The following is a 17,206-nucleotide window of genomic DNA, read 5'->3' on the forward strand; positions in this document are numbered from 1 at the left end:
ACGCGTTCTCTTTTTCTGTCATTGTTCTTCTCTTCTCCTCGTCCAGACAAATCTTTCTCCGTAGCTTCGGATGACGAAGGAGCAAGCAGAGTCTTCTCCTACACACGTCGATTATCCCATGCATACACACACCTTGTCCGTACGTGAACACCGGGAGGTGGTCAATGATGTCTCAATGGTACTCTAGAGGAAAAGGAAAACCACATATTTTGGTAACAGCCATCAATTGTGGGGATATTAATTCCTCCAGACTAGAACCAAAAAAAAAAAAAAACCACCGCGCTTATCCCTCCCACCCACACATCACGCCATTCCTACAATACAACCCTCATCCTGCCCTTTCCTCTCCCCTCTCTCCCACCATCTCTTCTCCTCTCTTCTCAAATTAAACAACACCAAGATCCCTCCCCAAACGCTGGCGAATAGGCACATCTCCTCTCCTCTCTTCTCCTTTCCTCTCATACCGCTTTTCCGCAGCGCCAATGGCAAAGAGAGAGAGAGGAAGAGAGGAAGAGGAACAGAATCATTAAAATCCCCACAGCGGAAGCGGAGAGAAGAAGAAAATAAAGAGGCGCAAATCCAGAACCATGGCGACGTCCGAAACATATCGAGAGGTGTAGGAAAAAGGGAAAAAGAAAAGAACAAAGTCAATCCATGGTCCAGTGTGAATATCAATCGAGCACCAAACGTTCGTTCAGGCGAGCGAACAGCGCCCAAGAGAGTAAAGAGACCGAAAAAAAAAGGTGGGAGGAGGAAAGAGGTGAGGGTTCCGAGTACGACAGTAAGATACGATAGTAAGAATCTTTCCATCTGGGGACAGTTATAATGATTTCAAGGATATTTGGAAAAGAAAAAAGACTCCCGCTATACGCCTGGTTTCGCCGCCCAACGAGAAAGATGAGCGACACAAAACGGACAAGGAAACACACGCTTTCGGGTGTGGCCGGCCGGGGTTCCGTGTGTGCGCCTTGGATCCCGAAGACAATAACTCGAGCAAGGGTATAATTTGGGAGGAAAAAAAAATTTTCAACCCGCAAGCACGCTGTACGCCCCATGCGCGGATGGGGGGCAAAAGAAAAGCGAGAGAGTAAGATAGCACAATCGCTAGTGCTGCGCTTTTTGTTGTTTAAGTCGGAAGTGAAAGAAAAGGCAATAACACGACCGGTAATTCAGGGAAGGCTACGGCATGACCCTTCCGCCGCATCATAGGCGCTTGCCCGGGACGAGGATGAACAGCAGGCACAGGGCGGCGTCGGCGAGGATGATGATGAGGAGGACCATGATGGCGCGTTTCATGAGGAGCTTCTTGACGAATGGCTCACGGATCATGCCGAAGTTGCCGAATGTCGTCTCGCTGCGGCGGGCGAAGACGAGAAGAGGGTCGAGCATGTACTGGTGTGATGCAAGCATGTAGACGCCAATGGTGAAGGGGAGGATGAGCTGGTATCGAGACCACTGTTTTAGTCAAGGGCTTTGGGGTTATAGATACAGGCATGGGGGAAATGCTTACCCAGCAACGGTTGCTTCTCGAGTGGTTCAGGAAAATGAGGGTGAAAGCGGCCCAGAATCCACCAAACATAGCCAGCAAGCCGATGATCATGCGCACCATCATGCTCGGAGGCACCAGGTTGCCGAAGGCCTTGCAGCGCAAGAAGCCAGGGAAAGCGTCACGCTCCATGGCCTGGTAGACGTAATCCTTGGCTGTGTCGAAAACCTCGGGATCGTCACGGTTTTCGACCTCAATGTCATGGGTGATCCTGTCCAGAATGCTCTGCGGCAGAATGATCTCGCGCTCGGAGCCCGGGAGGAGGTAGGTGTACAAGATCTTCTCGGCCGAGGCGCGGATATCGTTGCGGGTGACGGTGTGCTGGTCGGGAGTGGATTGCTGGTGCCCCGACGAGTCTTGCATGGGGGAGCCGCTGGCCTGGGAACCTGCCATGAAGCTCGGGCGCGGCGGGTCGTTGTTCGAACGCGCGGAGTCGGTGGTGCCGACGCTGTTGTGAGGTGAATGGTGCCTGGTCACATCTTCCTCGCGCAGGAAGGCCGAAAGGCGCTGCTCGGGAGTGGTCTTCTCGTTGGAGGGCCCGGCCTCGGTCACATTGTCCAGAATGGCGGAAGATCTCTTGCTGCCGGACTTCTCAAGTTCCGGGGTGCCGAACAGGTTGGTGCGACGAAGCTCACGAACGTAGTGACGGCACAGGGCCATGTGTTGAGAAACATCGAGCCTGAGGATTCAATTAGCAGCAGATGGGACGGGCGAAGTGCGCTGCCCACCAGAAATCCAGATAATCGACGGAGCGCTGTTGGTCGCGCATGTAGATGTAGAAGAAGAACAGGTCGACGGGGGCCGAGGTCCTGCGGCTGAGCACCTCGTAGAGGGTTGGTAGGCGGTCGCGGTAGACCTCCGGGGCCGGCGAGCTCGAGGGCGTCGTCATGGCGTTTGCGGGAGCGCAACGGCGGAGCTGTGTTTGTTGTCGCGTCACGGCGGCGCCAGGGCCAGGCGGATGGTGGTCGGAGTGGGCGGCGCGAGAGGTTGTGGAGGCCGAGAGGTGGCGGAACGCGGTCGGAGGAGGAGGGAGGCGTTGGTTGAGCGTGTCAGGCGGAGAAGGTGTCTCGGCGACAGGCCGCGTCCAGGCAAGACGGGTCGCGACGACGAGTTGCTGGAAATGAGGAGGTGAGGGCACGGAACGAGCGACGGTCGGAGCGAACGGAGGGTGGGCCGGGCCACCAGGGAAGGCCGCAAAACGGATCGCTGGGCAACGACTGGGCCGAGAGTGCGACTGCGAGCAGACTTGCGGAAGAGATATTGGGATGGCGCTGAGGGAGGGCAGTTTGCTGCAGCGGTTGACGTCGTACGGCGTGGGCGCGCGCGACGGGCGGCCGCCAAGGCTCCTCATCTCGCGCGACCGGCGAATGACGGGGCCTGGCGCCTCGCCCTCCCTGCCCCCGAGCCCCAACACCTTGCATCCAGACGCAATCTCATCGCCTTGCACAGCATCCACGCTGCTCGGCCCTGCTCTCTGGCCATGCCGCCGCAACTCCCCAGGCCCATGCCCGTTCGCTTCTCGTCCCGGCAAGCCTGCACCCCACGATAGCTTCGCTGCCCTGACCAGCTTGATCGCCTTTCCAACCTATCCGCGACACTACAAAGACTTCCACGCGATCCCCGTCAGGCCAGCCCGCCGGATCGACGCCGCGCACATTTCGCTGACGTCCCCGCCACAGCTTTTCTTTCTGTGGACGAAGACCGGACCAGGAATGTCCCAGAGTCTAATGCCCTGCATTGCGCCCACTGCAGAGCTGTGTACGGATACTTGGACTAAGTACCATGCCGACTGGTCACGTGCCATCTGGGGTACGCGGGATCCCAACAACGTGCCAGCGACTCTGTTGGTCATCAGAAGTCCTGGACCCGATGGGGCTAGACTCAGGGCACCACGTGGAGTGTACCATACCTTGAAACGACTTCCGCCCTTGTACATGGATTGTAGTGTTCTCCATCATCTGCTTGTTTCCAGACAAGAGGAAAGCAGGACTTGACCGTTGCGGGTGCCAACATGTGAGAGCGCTCCTGGTCTCTTGTAGAAACTTGGGCGTGTGTAATCATCATTTCTGGCGGCTGACTGACCCGTGTTTCCACGGCTGTTGTACCCGTCATCGTATAGCCTGCGGTCATGGGTTCACATGAGCACTGCTTGTTCGTCATTGTTGCGACATACAATAGTCATGTCGTGGCTCGGCTCGAGGCTTCAATGTGCCATTCTAGAATGCGATGTGCGATTCTAGAATGCGATGTGCGCCTACATCCAATGGCAGGTCGGTTGGGGCCTCCCCTCGACTGCCCTGGCCGCGGAACGGACTCCTGTAGACGTCCGACGTTGCTGCACCGTCCTCTTCGAGTTCGAGGATTCCACTCCGCTGGCCAATCGAACATTACACAGACAGAAAACCCCCCGGGTTTTCGTCTGTTGCAGATCGTGATTGGACGACAGCTATGCCGGAGCTGATGATAACATCCAAGGGTAGCTTCTGCCATGATTATGCTGCTCCCCAATGTGCCCTCTCGCGTCCACTTTGGGCTGAGTTGTGCGGAGACGTTTCCGACTCTGAACCTCAGCACGACCAGCTGGTTCTAACATTCACTAGAACTTACTACACAGTCATAATAGATCACTGAGCTTGAGCAAACCTATCTATCAACCGGCAGTCTCAAGCGCATAATATCGAGGTGTCCTCGTCTTCCTAACAGCCACCAATCCTTTGTATGAGCCATAAGACGAACCCGGTTTCCTCAGCAGCCGTCCATTCATCAAGTGGCCCAGAGATCCTGACGAGCTGATGAGGCAAGCCAAGGATTTGCGCTACCGTGACACCCATCATCTCAAATGTTCTGCCTCCAACCCAGCGTTATCACTGGGCATCGTTATCAAGTCGCTGTCGTTAATCCTGCCATGACTGACAATACAGTCACGTTTCCGCGATACCATCCTGAACCTGTCTGTCTTCATTGACGACCTCCTGCAATGGGCTCGGTGAGTGTACAGGAAGGGGGCTGCCGCGATCGGCATGCCTGCAGCTATCCTCGGAGGAAAGGCCTGCTCCGCGGTAGTGCTTAGAGGATGCTGAAAATTGACTTCCTTGCATTATTAGCAGTCTTCCACCGCTGCGATATACAGCGCCGGCGTCTCAATGAACTCGTCCCAGCCGCTTGGATGCACATGCTTAGGTCGTAGAGTTGCACCCTTGACGGGGGGGTTCGGTAAGGGGGTGTTTTCGACTCTGCCAAGGATCTTACACATTCCTTGGAAGACATCAGAAATTAGAAAGTCGCTGTGAGGTGTTATAGAGTTTTGTTTAGCGGTTACTAGACATGGCAACGATCCGATCTTCGTAAGCCTCTTATTCGCCCATATTCCCACCCCCCAATACACACTGCACCCCGGAATTATTCTGTGCGTCATTTGTCGCACGCCATCCTTGGCCGTATATGTGGTACATGCGGTGACTATCGCGAAATAGACTGCCGAAACTGTGCAAAGTTCGAACTACTTGCAAGGTCTTTGCGGATTCCGAACAGAGCGCTAAACAATGCGGGCAACTGACTAACCTCACCGAGTTGACTTCCGTAGTCGCACAAGCAACTTTCCTTCTTTGACACTAGTTCCAACAGGGATGCTGATTGCGTCGAAAGCACGAAAGGAACATATGTCGTCCGGCAGAGCGCCCCGCAGCCAATTACATCAATCCTGAAGCGCGGAGGTGGACTTCTGCTCCGGCCAGAGCCCCACGGTACGAGTGCCCGAGTCCGAAGTGATACACGCGGCTCTCCTCAAATCAGCGAAGGAGGCATGCTCTTCCCCATCCCACGCCGAGTATGTGTGCTGGGGTGTTATCGCAGCCATCCCAAAAAGGGGAGGCCACGGACTCCACCTTCAATCGTCGAGACGGAGGCGGAGTTGGGTTCCGACGCCTATGGCGTTGCCGTGTCAGCCCATCTTCAAAGACTCGAACCAGGGGTGCTTTGCGGCGGAAAGCTTAAACAACGCTTTATCCATGCTCATAGCTGCAACTCAGTTAATGCATCCCTGGCGCCTATTCCACGCGAGAGAACAAAGCGGTGATTGCGGCGCCGTTTTAAGTCAACGCGACAGGCAATAGCGAAGGAGTCTTCACTGAGAGCCCTGTAGCACGTACGCGTTGGCCGCCTTTTCTCTGAAACGGTGCTAAACACCGGGTATACGGCGATTCGATATGGAGCTTCACTCAAGCCTCAGCTTCGACGAGCAGATGGGATTGAGAGATGCATGGTTTGGGACCCTATGATTTACTCGGAAACCAGCACACGGCCTGGTTGGACGCCTCTTTCCGGAGAAGGCATGGATGACGGTCTAGAACAAAAGGCTAACGTGACGTCTCCCCCTATGCTGTACTCCGGGACCCCCGCTCCAAAAAGGGGAGAGGAAAGGTGAGACGCCAGCGGCGGAAGTGGCCCCATCTATCGACAATCCCAAATCTCGATGCAGGCTCCCAGATTGGGGGTACTTGGCACGCAGGGTGACCCGCCGGGGTCATCTTCGAACGTCTACGGCGCTGAGTCCCGTCCCCGGCTGCGCCTATCAGAAAGATCGTGGGGTCGATCGAGATTACTGCCAGTCTCACGGCAGAGCATAGCAGAGACGGTCCGAGAATAGGCCATTATTATTGGAGAACGGTTGTGCAGGGACGGCAGCGCCCGGGTAGGCTTGGGTGCGGTGTGCCCTATCAATCGCCGGGCTTAACCGCATCCTGATGTCATCGCATTTGGCTCGCGAGCCGCTCAATGTGTTGTCGAGGAGTCGAGACCGAGCTCTGTTTCTTTGTTTGGTTGGAACCGATGACGTAAGGTGTGTCCTTGTCTGGCAGAGCCCATTAGATCTCGCTGTGCTTCCGTTAGGGAAGCAATTGTTTATTACTGACGTTATTTGAGTAGATTGCTTTGTAGAAGAATCTAAGAGGCACGGGACCCGTTTCCGCCCGTCTCTCGGTGTTTTTGCAGTGCAAATGAGGTAGGTCACTTGCGCTGCACAACAAGACCGCTCATTGTCATCAAATGAATGCTTCGGGCTTCGAGTTTGCTCCTCAGTGTCCGCATGCGATCAAGCCAGCCTTGACCTTGACACGGTCCGAGAGGTCCAAAAGAATGCTGGCCAGAAAGAACGCAGCCGCCCAATTGTGTTCCGTCATCGCGCGCAAGGCAGATCTGATGAATGCCTATCCAAGCCCGCTCATCGATCACGCCCTCCCAAATCCCAGCATCCATCCACACGACTCTCACAGCCGCAACTCTGACTACCTACCCACCCACAAAACCTAGCCCAGCCCCACCTCCACCGTAACCAACTTCCAACGCAGCGGCTTCACTTTCTCACCGCGGCCGCCGCCGCCGCCGCCGCAGCGGCACGGCGCAGCACCTTGGCCATCCCACCCAATCATCACCATCACACGGGAACTAAAAAAAAAAAAAAAAGAAACCCCGATGACCATACTACCGTGGGCTCGGTTCGGCCAAATGAAACACATCCTTTGCCTCGGCGGCGGCGGATACGGCCGAGCCGAACCGAGGCGAGCGGGTGGCTTCGGCGTGGGGAGAGGGCTAAAGCACATGGTCGGCGGTATTATTTTACTCTTGAACGTCGGTGCAACAGTTCGCCTGGTGGGTGGCGGTGGACGTTCAGGTAGGGTATAAGGAAGGAACGGGGGTTGGAAGAGGGTGGTTCGAACCATCGCTGCTGCATCTCTCTCTCCACCGCCATCCCATCCCGATATTGTATGTTTCCTTCAAGAAATTGAGGTATGTAGGGGTGTAATGGATGGGGAAAGGAAAACGGAAACGGTCCTTCAATGGCCCCGAATTCCTTGGCGGAATGTGTGGGTGACGGATGAAAAGAACAATAAAGTGTCAGAAAATGATGACTAGCCGGATAGAAATGAAATGTGGCGCCATGGGGGGAGAAAGCCAAAGCTGGAGTGATCCAACAATGAGCCCCAAAAGAGGATCCATCACATTTGTATAGTACAATCATTTTTCAATCGGTGTCAACATCCCACGCGCGCCCCCCTCTCCTCTTTCTCGGGACAGCAAGTGCACAAAGCGCGACTCCTCCGCCCTGTAAACCGTCTCTTTTTTTTTCCTTCTCCAAATAAACGCCAGTTCTTCTCGGTAGAACTTACCGTGCAAGATTTACAAGTAGCTATCCATCATTCCCTCAAAGTATTTCCTCACGTGTCGTGTCTCAAGCGCTACACCTTTCCCCTTGGACAAAGAGGGGAAATCACCCCCCTCCTCGACGGGGGGGTCTATGGCCATACGCAACACCTTCTCCGCCGCGCCAAGGTTCGGTTGGTTCCACACCTGCATCTGCACCTTGCCCTCCTCCATCTCCTGGGGGCCGACGACGAGGATGTGGTTGTAACCGCGCTCGCGCGCCTCGCGCAGCTTCTTGCCGAGCCCACGCGGGCTCGTGTCGACGTCGACCTGGACCGGGGGGCGGCCCAGCGGTGCCGGCAGCATCGCATCCGTCCGCTCGTCTCGTTGCTGTCCCTGCCCCTGCCCCTGCTCCTGCTGGGGGCGGGCGAGTTCTCGCGCCAGCTGCTGCACGTTGGCAAGCAACGCCGGGTCCTGCGACAGACTGAGGATGATGGCGGGCCGCGGCGCGAGCCAGAACGGATATTTGCCTTCGTAGTGCTCGATCAGGAGGGCGAGGAAGCGCTCGAGCGAGCCGAGGATGGCGCGGTGGATGATGACGGGCGTGACGGGGCCCGTCCGGGAGAGCAGCTCGGGTGCCGTGTCGGCGGACACCGAACCGGTGCGTTCGAGCTCCGGCGCGGGTGCGTTGTAGGACAGGTTGAAGCGCTGCGGTAGCTGGAAGTCCAGCTGGATGGTGGCCGTCTGGTGCTCCTTGCCGTCGCTATCGCGCAGGATGATGTCGATCTTGGGCCCGTAGAAGGCACCGTCACCCGGATTGGTGGCCCACTCCCGTCCGCTGTCGTCCAGCGCCGCCTTCAGCTGGCTCTCGGCGCGGTCCCACTCCTCGACGTTGCCGATGTAGTGGTCCTCCGGCCTCGTCGAGAGCACCAGCTTGTACGGGCCGAGCCCAAAGGTGTTGTAGACCATGCCCACGAAATCCAAGGTGCGCTTGATCTCGCCTTGGATCTGCGACGGCCGGCAGAAGATGTGGCCGTCGTCCTGGTGGAAGCGGCGTACCCGCGTGAGCCCGCTCAAGGAGCCAGAGCCCTCGTTGCGGTGCAGGGCGCTGAAGTCAGCGTAGCGGATAGGCAGATCGCGGTAGCTACGCTTCTCGCTGGCGAACAGCAGGCAGTGGCCCGGGCAGTTCATGGGCTTCAGGCCGAATTCCTCGTCCTCGCCGGCCTCGGCGGCTTCCTTCTGACCGGTTGCGCCGCGGCCTTGCACAGAGAACATGTCATCGGCATAGTTCTCCCAGTGGCCGGATTTCTGCCACAGCGACTTCTTGTATATAGTTGGGGTGATGACCTCACGGAAGCCGAAGAGCGGATACTGGGTGCGCAGGAAATTGGCAAGCTTGTTGAACATGTCGGCGCCATTGGGAAGGAAGAGAGGCGAGCCGGGCGAGTATAGCGAAGTGGTGAAGAGGTCTTGTTGGGCGCCCAGCTCACGGTGGTCGGCTGGCGGCTTTGGCGGATCATCGGTCGTCGGGTTTAATGTCTGCGCGGGCGGCGAGGGCCGTGGAGCTGAGCAGGAGCACGCACGAGTCCATGGTGCAGGGCGGGGGGTCAATTGCGGACGGGCGGCCCTGGCGTAGCGAGCGATGAGCGAGTGGCAGCGCGGCGGGCGTCGTGCGATCATCGAGGCGTCGGTGGTGGAGAAAAGCTGGTGTTGGACGCGGGTGCGGGAGCTAAGCTCGGGCTTAGCGCGTGGCGCGTGACGTGAGGGATGCCCGCTTCGCGTCCATGCCGTGGCAGCATCAACGTATTGCCAGCCTGGCTGCACCCCTTGCCCTCTCGCCATGACATCTGTCGCGCGCAACTGGTTGATCCTACTACTAGCATCCGACCGCACTCGTGCACTTGCCCGCGTGCCCTGATCGCTGTCTCGCTGTCTCGCCGTCTCCCCGCCTTCCACTGCCGCTTCGCGTCGCACTTGGTTGTTTGCCACCCGCGCCAACTCCGCCTCCCGCATCCACGAGTCCGCCGTGTCATGAGCCGGGGGAAAGGTCGAGCCCGAACCAGGGAACTCAGCGAGTCATGGGCCTCGTTGTCCTATAGTGAAGACGCAGACCTAGGACAGTCCTCAGGCTCGGACAGTGACGCACCCGTCCAGCAGACAAAGACGAGCTCGGCGCGCAAGAGCCCTCCGCCACGGCCCTCCGCGAAGCCACGGTCCGCCACCCCTTCTACACCTGCATCCCGCATACCCCTCAAACGCCCTGTTGCGCCAACCTCTGCCGAACTCGAGTTCGTCATGCCTTCCTCGCCCGATGGCTCGTTCGCCGGCTCTCCCTTGCGCGGCTCGCGGCCTCCATCGCGACGCCTCTCTCAGTCCGTTCCCGACGCAGACGAGTCCGCCGACCTGAGACAGCGGAAGCGAAGGTCTCGACCGATGCAACGGGTATCGCCCCCGGAGGACAAGAATGATGCCTCGACACCTCTTGCCTTACTCTGGATCAACGTGCTTGGCCCCACCGCCAGCTACCTGCTATCAGTCCTAGCCTTTACCTTGAATGTGTTGAAACCTTTGTTCTCCATTGCCCTCGCTGTCGCCTTCGTCACTGCTTTCCTGTCTTTTGCTCGCTACTGGGTTACAACCAGTGTTTCTTCTGCGCTTACCCCCGTCTGCGCCGTCCCCGGCGTGTCTCTGCTCAACCTTCCGTTCTGCAACTACCCCCAGCGACCCGACCCCGCCTCCGCTGCGGCGGTCGAGTTCGATGAGCTGGTCAAGGCGCAGCAAGCATTTGAAGAAATCATATCAGATGCGTCCAGATATGACGGGCTGCCGGCAGACATGAAGCGGGGTGAAACTGCTATTCGAGACTTGAGGTCCGTCGTGCGGTACTCCAAGCTTCCTTCAAAGAGCGAGCTGGACATGGAATTCCACAACTTCATCCAGAAAGCCGGAACAGCCTCCTGGGACCTTACCCGCTTCAACTCGCGAATCGGCTCGGCCGTGGATAGGATGCTCAGCACCAACAGGTGGACTCTGCGAGTCATCGACGACATCAAGAATACCGAGGATGGACGTGGCTCTGTCGATCGCTTCATCTGGGATCAGCTTCTGTGGGTTCTCTCGCCCCATCGAAGCCCGCGCGAGAGACTCGTTGCGCAATACTTGTCGCATACCCAAAAGGTTGAAGATGAGATCACGGCGCTCATCAATCAAGCCGACGCTCTGCTCGGCATCCTGGACAGTCTTGAAAGCCATCTCGGTGCCATACACGACATCTCTGTCCGCGACGACGTGAGCCTTCAGGGCAAGCGTGAGGAACTGTTCCTCGACCTATGGACGAAGCTGGGCGGTAACCGGTCCAATGTCAAGAAGCTTGACCAACAAATCCAGCTCCTCAAGAACGTCAACTTGTACCGCCGCACAGCCGTTAGTCACGTCAGCTCCACCATGGTCAAGCTTAGAGCCATCGCCGTCAGCCTGGAGGATATGCGGGAGCGCGCCGCTGTTCCTGATCTCGTCGGTGTTGACGGTGATGTGCCCATCATTCTCCACATTGAGAACATTCAGCGTGGTCTCGATAGACTAGAGGCTCAGCGTTTGGATCACCAAAGATCCGTGGATGACAGGCATCGAAGAATACTGGATGCTGCGGAAACCGGGGATACTAGCTCTGGCGCTGGTGTGCCTGAAAACCGCATGATTGGCGCCGAAAGGTTGCGCTGATGATACTCGGAATGCTATCACGGTTGGCTACATGCTATTTTGGGCTTTGGTCTTGACATTGTTGGCGCAGATCATAGGCGTATCTTGAGTTTGGATACATGGCGTTGGGCTTGACGGTTGAACGGTCGTCTGGAGACATACCCATGTACGATACTGGCATCCATTCACTCCATTTTTTCTACTTGCAATGTCCGAGGTATTCGATGGTGTCTTTGATTCCCCGCTGCCTGATCCCCTGTCACGGCTTGTCACTAAGGGGCGCCGCACACAGATTGGGTGCGTATGACTGACATGTGCATGTCGATTTTGATACTGATGACAGCCATGGCTCGCCTGCTGCATCAGGGCACTATGATCGACCAAGTGACTCTAAGCCTCATTATGCTATTGTTCTTTCAATCCAGACTAGATTTATAAATGGCTGCTAAGTGTTTCCGCCCCTTCACCGTGATTCATACTCTATCTTCATTAGAATCTCTCGCTTATGAAAACATGACGGAATGCATGCACGTGCCATAGTGTTGATTCTCATAGCCACCATCCTATCTTCATCATGCTCCATTACTCTTGGTTGCCTCATCTACACATTATACACAAGCCATATGAGACGAACCCGTTTCGCGGTTGCTCCCAGAACCTATCGCAATTTTTTTCCCCCTTCACCCACAACACCAGCACACAACTCCCTTCACGGGCCACGAACGCAGCGGCATCAGCGGTGACGACTACACACTGACCGTTATACGGCCACCTCAATCAGCCGAGCCGGAGTTCCACTGATACCGCAACGTTCAAGCGACAGCGAGCCGCTCGCCAAACAGGTTCTGCTGCTACCGATCGCCACCGCGGCCTGAGATCGCGACGGACGGTCGGGGGTTGTTGAATGAACGCGCGCCGCCTGTTGCGTTGTGGGGTGACTCGAGTCCCGCAACGTGACACATTTCCCGTTTTTTTTTTTTTTGGCTCGGCGGTTACCACCAGAGGGGGCGAAGGGGACGAAAAATAGAAAAAGGGCGAACTGGTTGACAGTTATTCTTCGAACTAACTACCAGGCCGGAACACAGTACACTCTCGGTCTCCCATATTTGCGGCGTCGGCAGAGCGCTTGGGCGAGAAGCAGATGCGACGGCAAACAAACAACCGTCTGCGGGGTGGGCGGACGCTCTCTCAAGTCGAACACTTGGTGATCTAACAGCAGGAAGAAAATGAAAAACGCTAATAGACATCCTGCTTGACTAGACTGACGAGGACCTCCGGGCGAAATTGAAAAAAAAAGTTACAATTAAAGAAAGAAAAGAATTAGAGAAGTGGACCAGCATACGGACTACTTTGGACTGCTTTATGGGTATCTTCGCACTTTGCGCATAGACGACCTCCAGTCAATGGGACCACGATACGCCGAGATCACGGAATCTCGGTGTGACTTCAACGATTGACCAAGTCCCCATGCAACGGAGAAATCGAATCATACATGACTGCAGTGTATTGTTGGCATTTTACGCAAGAAGAGGCACCGAGGAGGAGAGACGGGATTTGTATGCTTTTTTCAGTAGGCGATTCCCGTTTTATCTGCAAGAGGTGGCTCGCATAAACGGCATGCATCCCCAAGGCGGCTTGAGATTTCTGCAGCTTTTTTGGTTGGACAATGTGGTAGGTCGAAGGCAAGGGGTGTTCCTGGCTTCGGAAATAGTACGACTCGACGCAAACTGCCGGCGGCTGAAGGGAGGACCAAGTGTGAAGGAAAGCAAACATGAAAACAATAATGCCCAAAGGCTCAGTCTCAGTAGTCGTCCACTGACGCGCGTACAAAGGCCATCGTAAGATCATACCATAGAAATTTTCATTCTTTGGATATTTCCAGAGAATCGACCGGCGTCGGCAAAGGTGATGGGCTGAGAACGAACCCATGCCGCCGAGACGGAGAGTACGAGCTGATGATGGAATAATCCAGGTTGAACGGGGCTCACCGCCGGTGCGTGGCGCGGGTTCCCCGTTTCAGCACGTGTGGGAAAACTCTGCCCCTTGGGTCCCGATGCTCAGGGCGCAGATATATGCAACAAGTGGCTACGAGAACGAGCAGGTCCGAGGTTGCCCGCCGATGTCACCTATTGGTAGAAACCGGCTGCCGTGTCTGCGGCCGGACCGACGCACAGTGCGCAGCATGTTCAGCCCGTTCGGCCGCCGCCGCCGATATTGTGCGCGGTATATGGCGAGCATCAGCTGAGGGGGAGGAGCGGCGGGCGGCGTTCTCTCAGTGAGCGTGTGGAGTAGCGCGCCGGGATGACGCACGGGGGAGCCAGTGAACCTTGGTTTTTGCCGCAGTCGGGCAAAGAGCATCGCGGCGAATAAAAGCTGGACGGCAGGCGAGCGGCGATTGGGTGGCAGACTGCGGGCGGTGAGCAGCAGCCTTTCGCGCGGCCGTTGACTCGACCGGTGCAACGCGAATTAGGTAAAGAGATTGGCGCAGAGTGGGATAGGTTTAATTGTCTACGGCGGCCGAGCTGCCCCAAAGGTCAAGCCACGCTTGGCGGCTGTGGAGAGACGGGGCCATGGTCGGGAAACCTGCCGCCACGGCGCTGGTGCTTGGCCGTGTGGTGTGCAGCAATTCTGGCCGGCGTCGCTGGCGGCGGTTGTTTTTTTGCTTTGGTGTTGGGGGATGGCGCGCAGCGATGGGCAAGCGGTAGCCAGGCGGGCGGGTTGGGCTTGCCAGTTCTTGCCAAGATGAGCAGGCAGCACCCACTGTGCCACTCCACACCATCCAGGCGTCGATGAAGCAGGCATGCCTGGCCCTCGATCCCCAGCGCGTCAGCGCAGCGCACCACGTGCAATCACGTGCAGCCCGCAACCGACAGAACCGGGATGCTTTGGCTGGCGCGGCAGGATGGCGAACCCTGTCTGGAGTGGGTTCCAGAGACTGCAGCCTCCGCATCGAGCGAGCGAGCAGAAACGACTCCAGATGCGCCCTCGACCTGTCGGCGCCCTCATCGCGCCCTGTCAGCGCACGTCAGCTGCGCGCTCCCAAGCCCGAGGCAGCAATACCAGTGAAGAAGGTGCGGTGCGGCTGAGCAGCGGGCGGCAGGCGGCAACATGTCAGCCAAGGCCAGCCCTGTCGCCCCCAGCGGCTCCACTGCACTGCGCCCGCGACCTTCAACCGCGCTAACTCGCTATCCTATTATCCCACGTCCAAAGTCACGCAGCAGAGTTAGGCCCACCCCGCAGCCGGGTCCACGGCACGCACAACAGCATCCTGGCGAGCTACCTTTGCATTCCTTTTAAACCCGCATTCCCAGCCTGCCCCGGCTGAGCTGCACTCATCTCGCCCAACCCCAGGCATTCAGCTACCGTCATCCAAGACTTCCTTCCCAGCGACTCCCAGCCTGCCCCGAGTGTGTGAAGGTGAAGCTGTGATGCTCTCGACCATACCATAACGACCAGCCGCAACCCCCACCAACACTCACCACGTCCACACGCGACTCGGATCCCGCCTGCCCGAAGCGACTGTGACTCGTGCCCACAGCGACAACCCGCAGCCTTGCAGCCCGCGCGCCACAATCTCCCAAAGCAGCAATCCCGAGCAGCCTACGCGACACCGGCACCATGCCGTACTTCATTAACCCGTTCCACAAACACGACGTCTCCGAGTTCGAGGGCGTGCTGATTCCGCTCGCCGGCGCACCCCATCGCAACACGTCGGTCGACTCCAAGGCCGCTGCCCACGATGAGGCGAGCAAAGAGAAGGATTCCACCGGCAGCAGCGAGTGGTCCGGTGGCCTGACTCTCGACTCCCTGCGTGCTGAGGTTGATGCTGATCTAGCAGCTGGCGGCGTGAACACCGCATACGATCGTACGTCCTGAACGGCCCGCTGTCGCCGTCGGGCTTGTGCCGTTTCCTTGTGATCCCTTCGCCCCCACGTGAGAGTTGCAGATCTGACCTCCGCTGCGTAGGCAAATCCAAGGTCATCAACAAGGCCATCCAGGACATTGGCATGGGCCGCTACCAATGGCAGCTCTTTGCTCTCTGCGGGTTCGGCTGGACTGCAGACAATCTCTGGCTCCAGGTGCGTGGCCGTTGCTGCTTCTCTCCGCCCTCCCTGGTGTGCTGACGGGCGACAGGGCGTCGCTCTTACCCTCCCGCAACTCAGTCGCGAGTTTGACGTCGACGACAACACCATCCGCTACACGACCCTGGCGCTTTTCACAGGCCTGTGCATTGGCGCAAGCTTCTGGGGGATCATGTCCGACGTCATTGGCCGCCGCCTTGCTTTCAATTGCACGCTGTTTCTGGCTGGTGCCTTCGGTCTGGCTGCCGGCGGTGGCCACGACTGGATCTCCACTTGCGCGCTCTTTTCCTGCGTCGGATTGGGCGTTGGTGGCAACCTGCCCGTCGACGGAGCCCTCTTCCTCGAGTTTTTGCCGTTCGCGAGCGGAAACCTGCTTACCCTGCTGAGCATTTGGTGGCCCGTCGGACAGTTGATCTCGTCTCTAAGTAAGCGCTAGATCAAGCTCCGGGTTGGCTTCGGCGTGCTGACGAGAATTAGTTGCATGGGGATTTATTGCCAACTACTCGTGTGCTTCGGAAGGCCCCTGCGCAAAGGAAGACAACTGGGGCTGGCGCTACCTCATTATCACCTTGGGCGCTATCACCTTCGCCATGTTCGTCGCGCGCTTCTTCTTCTTCCATCTTTTCGAGTCGCCCAAGTTCCTGCTCTCGCGCGGCCGGCAGGCCGAGGCTGTTGCCGTGGTGCACGGCATCGCGCACAAGAACAAGGCCAAGACGTGGTTGACCGAGGAGATCCTCAATGAGATAGGCGGCGACCCCGAAATCATGGTAGAGGGCCAGAAGCTTGGCACGGTGGACATCATCAAGCGCAACCTGAGCAAGTTCAGCGCGGCACGTATCCGGCCGCTCTTCAATGGTACGAAGCTGGGCATCACGACGGTGCTGCTCTGGTTCATTTGGGCTGCCATTGGCATGGGCTACCCGCTCTTCAATGCCTTCTTGCCGCAGTATCTTGGCAACAGTGGCTCGTCGTCGACCTATCTGGTCTACCGCAACTACGCCATCACGTCGGTGGTGGGCGTGCCTGGCAGCCTGTTCGCGTGCTACACGGTGGACATCAAGTACATCGGCCGCAAGGGCACCATGGCCATCAGCACCATGCTGAGCGGCATCTTCCTGTATCTGTTCACCATCAGCAGCGACTCCGACTACCAACTCACCTTCTCATCTCTCGAGGCTTTCTTCCAGAACATCATGTAAGAACGAAACCTCTTTCCTTGTTTTTTTTTTTTATTTTTTTTGGCTGACGCCCCCGGCAGGTACGGAGTCCTCTACGCCTACACGCCCGAGGTATTCCCCGCGCCCAACCGCGGTACCGGCACTGGCATCAGCTCCTTCCTCAACCGCGTCTTGGGCCTCTGCGCCCCCCTTGTTGCCATCAACGCTGGACAGGCTAACCCGTCGGGTCCGGTGTACGCGTCTGGCGCCCTGTTCCTCGCGTCATTTGTTGCCATGTGTCTGCTGCCCATCGAGACGAGAGGGAAGCAGTTCTTGTAAAAAGAGGGGGGATTGGTGCAGAGAGTTTTGCTTCTTTGAATTTCAGGAATGAAGAGGAGGAAAAGAAAACGAAAAGCATTGCATTTTGATACCCGTACAAAGGGAAGGGGGGGATGTGAGGAAAGGAGGAAAGGTGCATTGTGATGGATCATGATTGACGTCACGTAGAGATTATTCTCATTCTTATTTCTTGCTGTCGAGCAAGGGAAAAATATCATCAAAGTTTTCGTCATACGTTAGGTGCC

At 57.3% G+C, this 17,206-nt stretch overlaps 4 protein-coding genes across 4 annotated transcripts; 2 read left to right on the forward strand and 2 right to left on the reverse strand.

Moving 5' to 3' along the window:
* Window positions 1-1,203: 1,203 nt before the first annotated feature.
* BKCO1_1700087 (rgs domain protein) lies at window positions 1,204-2,897 on the reverse strand (the record flags this gene model as incomplete). The annotated part of the gene is made up of 3 exons (XM_020271704.1): window positions 1,204-1,455; window positions 1,511-2,225; window positions 2,275-2,897. The coding sequence occupies 3 exons, from the start codon at window positions 2,895-2,897 to the stop codon at window positions 1,204-1,206; spliced, it is 1,590 nt and encodes a 529-aa protein (XP_020131601.1).
* A 4,823-nt stretch (window positions 2,898-7,720) lies between these two features.
* BKCO1_1700088 (threonyl-trna synthetase) lies at window positions 7,721-9,364 on the reverse strand (the record flags this gene model as incomplete). Its single annotated transcript, XM_020271705.1, has 1 exon — window positions 7,721-9,364. The coding sequence occupies one exon, from the start codon at window positions 9,362-9,364 to the stop codon at window positions 7,721-7,723; it is 1,644 nt and encodes a 547-aa protein (XP_020131610.1).
* A 351-nt stretch (window positions 9,365-9,715) lies between these two features.
* On the forward strand, window positions 9,716-11,404 carry BKCO1_1700089 (uncharacterized protein; the record flags this gene model as incomplete). The annotated part of the gene is made up of 1 exon (XM_020271706.1): window positions 9,716-11,404. The coding sequence occupies one exon, from the start codon at window positions 9,716-9,718 to the stop codon at window positions 11,402-11,404; it is 1,689 nt and encodes a 562-aa protein (XP_020131609.1).
* Window positions 11,405-15,001: 3,597 nt separating this feature from the next.
* On the forward strand, window positions 15,002-16,961 carry BKCO1_1700090 (sugar transporter; the record flags this gene model as incomplete). Its single annotated transcript, XM_020271708.1, has 5 exons — window positions 15,002-15,248; window positions 15,350-15,462; window positions 15,518-15,890; window positions 15,943-16,660; window positions 16,724-16,961. The coding sequence occupies 5 exons, from the start codon at window positions 15,002-15,004 to the stop codon at window positions 16,959-16,961; spliced, it is 1,689 nt and encodes a 562-aa protein (XP_020131682.1).
* Window positions 16,962-17,206: the final 245 nt, after the last annotated feature.

The sequence above is a fragment of the Diplodia corticola genome (assembly GCF_001883845.1).
Source record: "Diplodia corticola strain CBS 112549 chromosome Unknown scaffold17, whole genome shotgun sequence".
In the NCBI taxonomy this organism is placed as follows: domain Eukaryota; kingdom Fungi; phylum Ascomycota; class Dothideomycetes; order Botryosphaeriales; family Botryosphaeriaceae; genus Diplodia; species Diplodia corticola.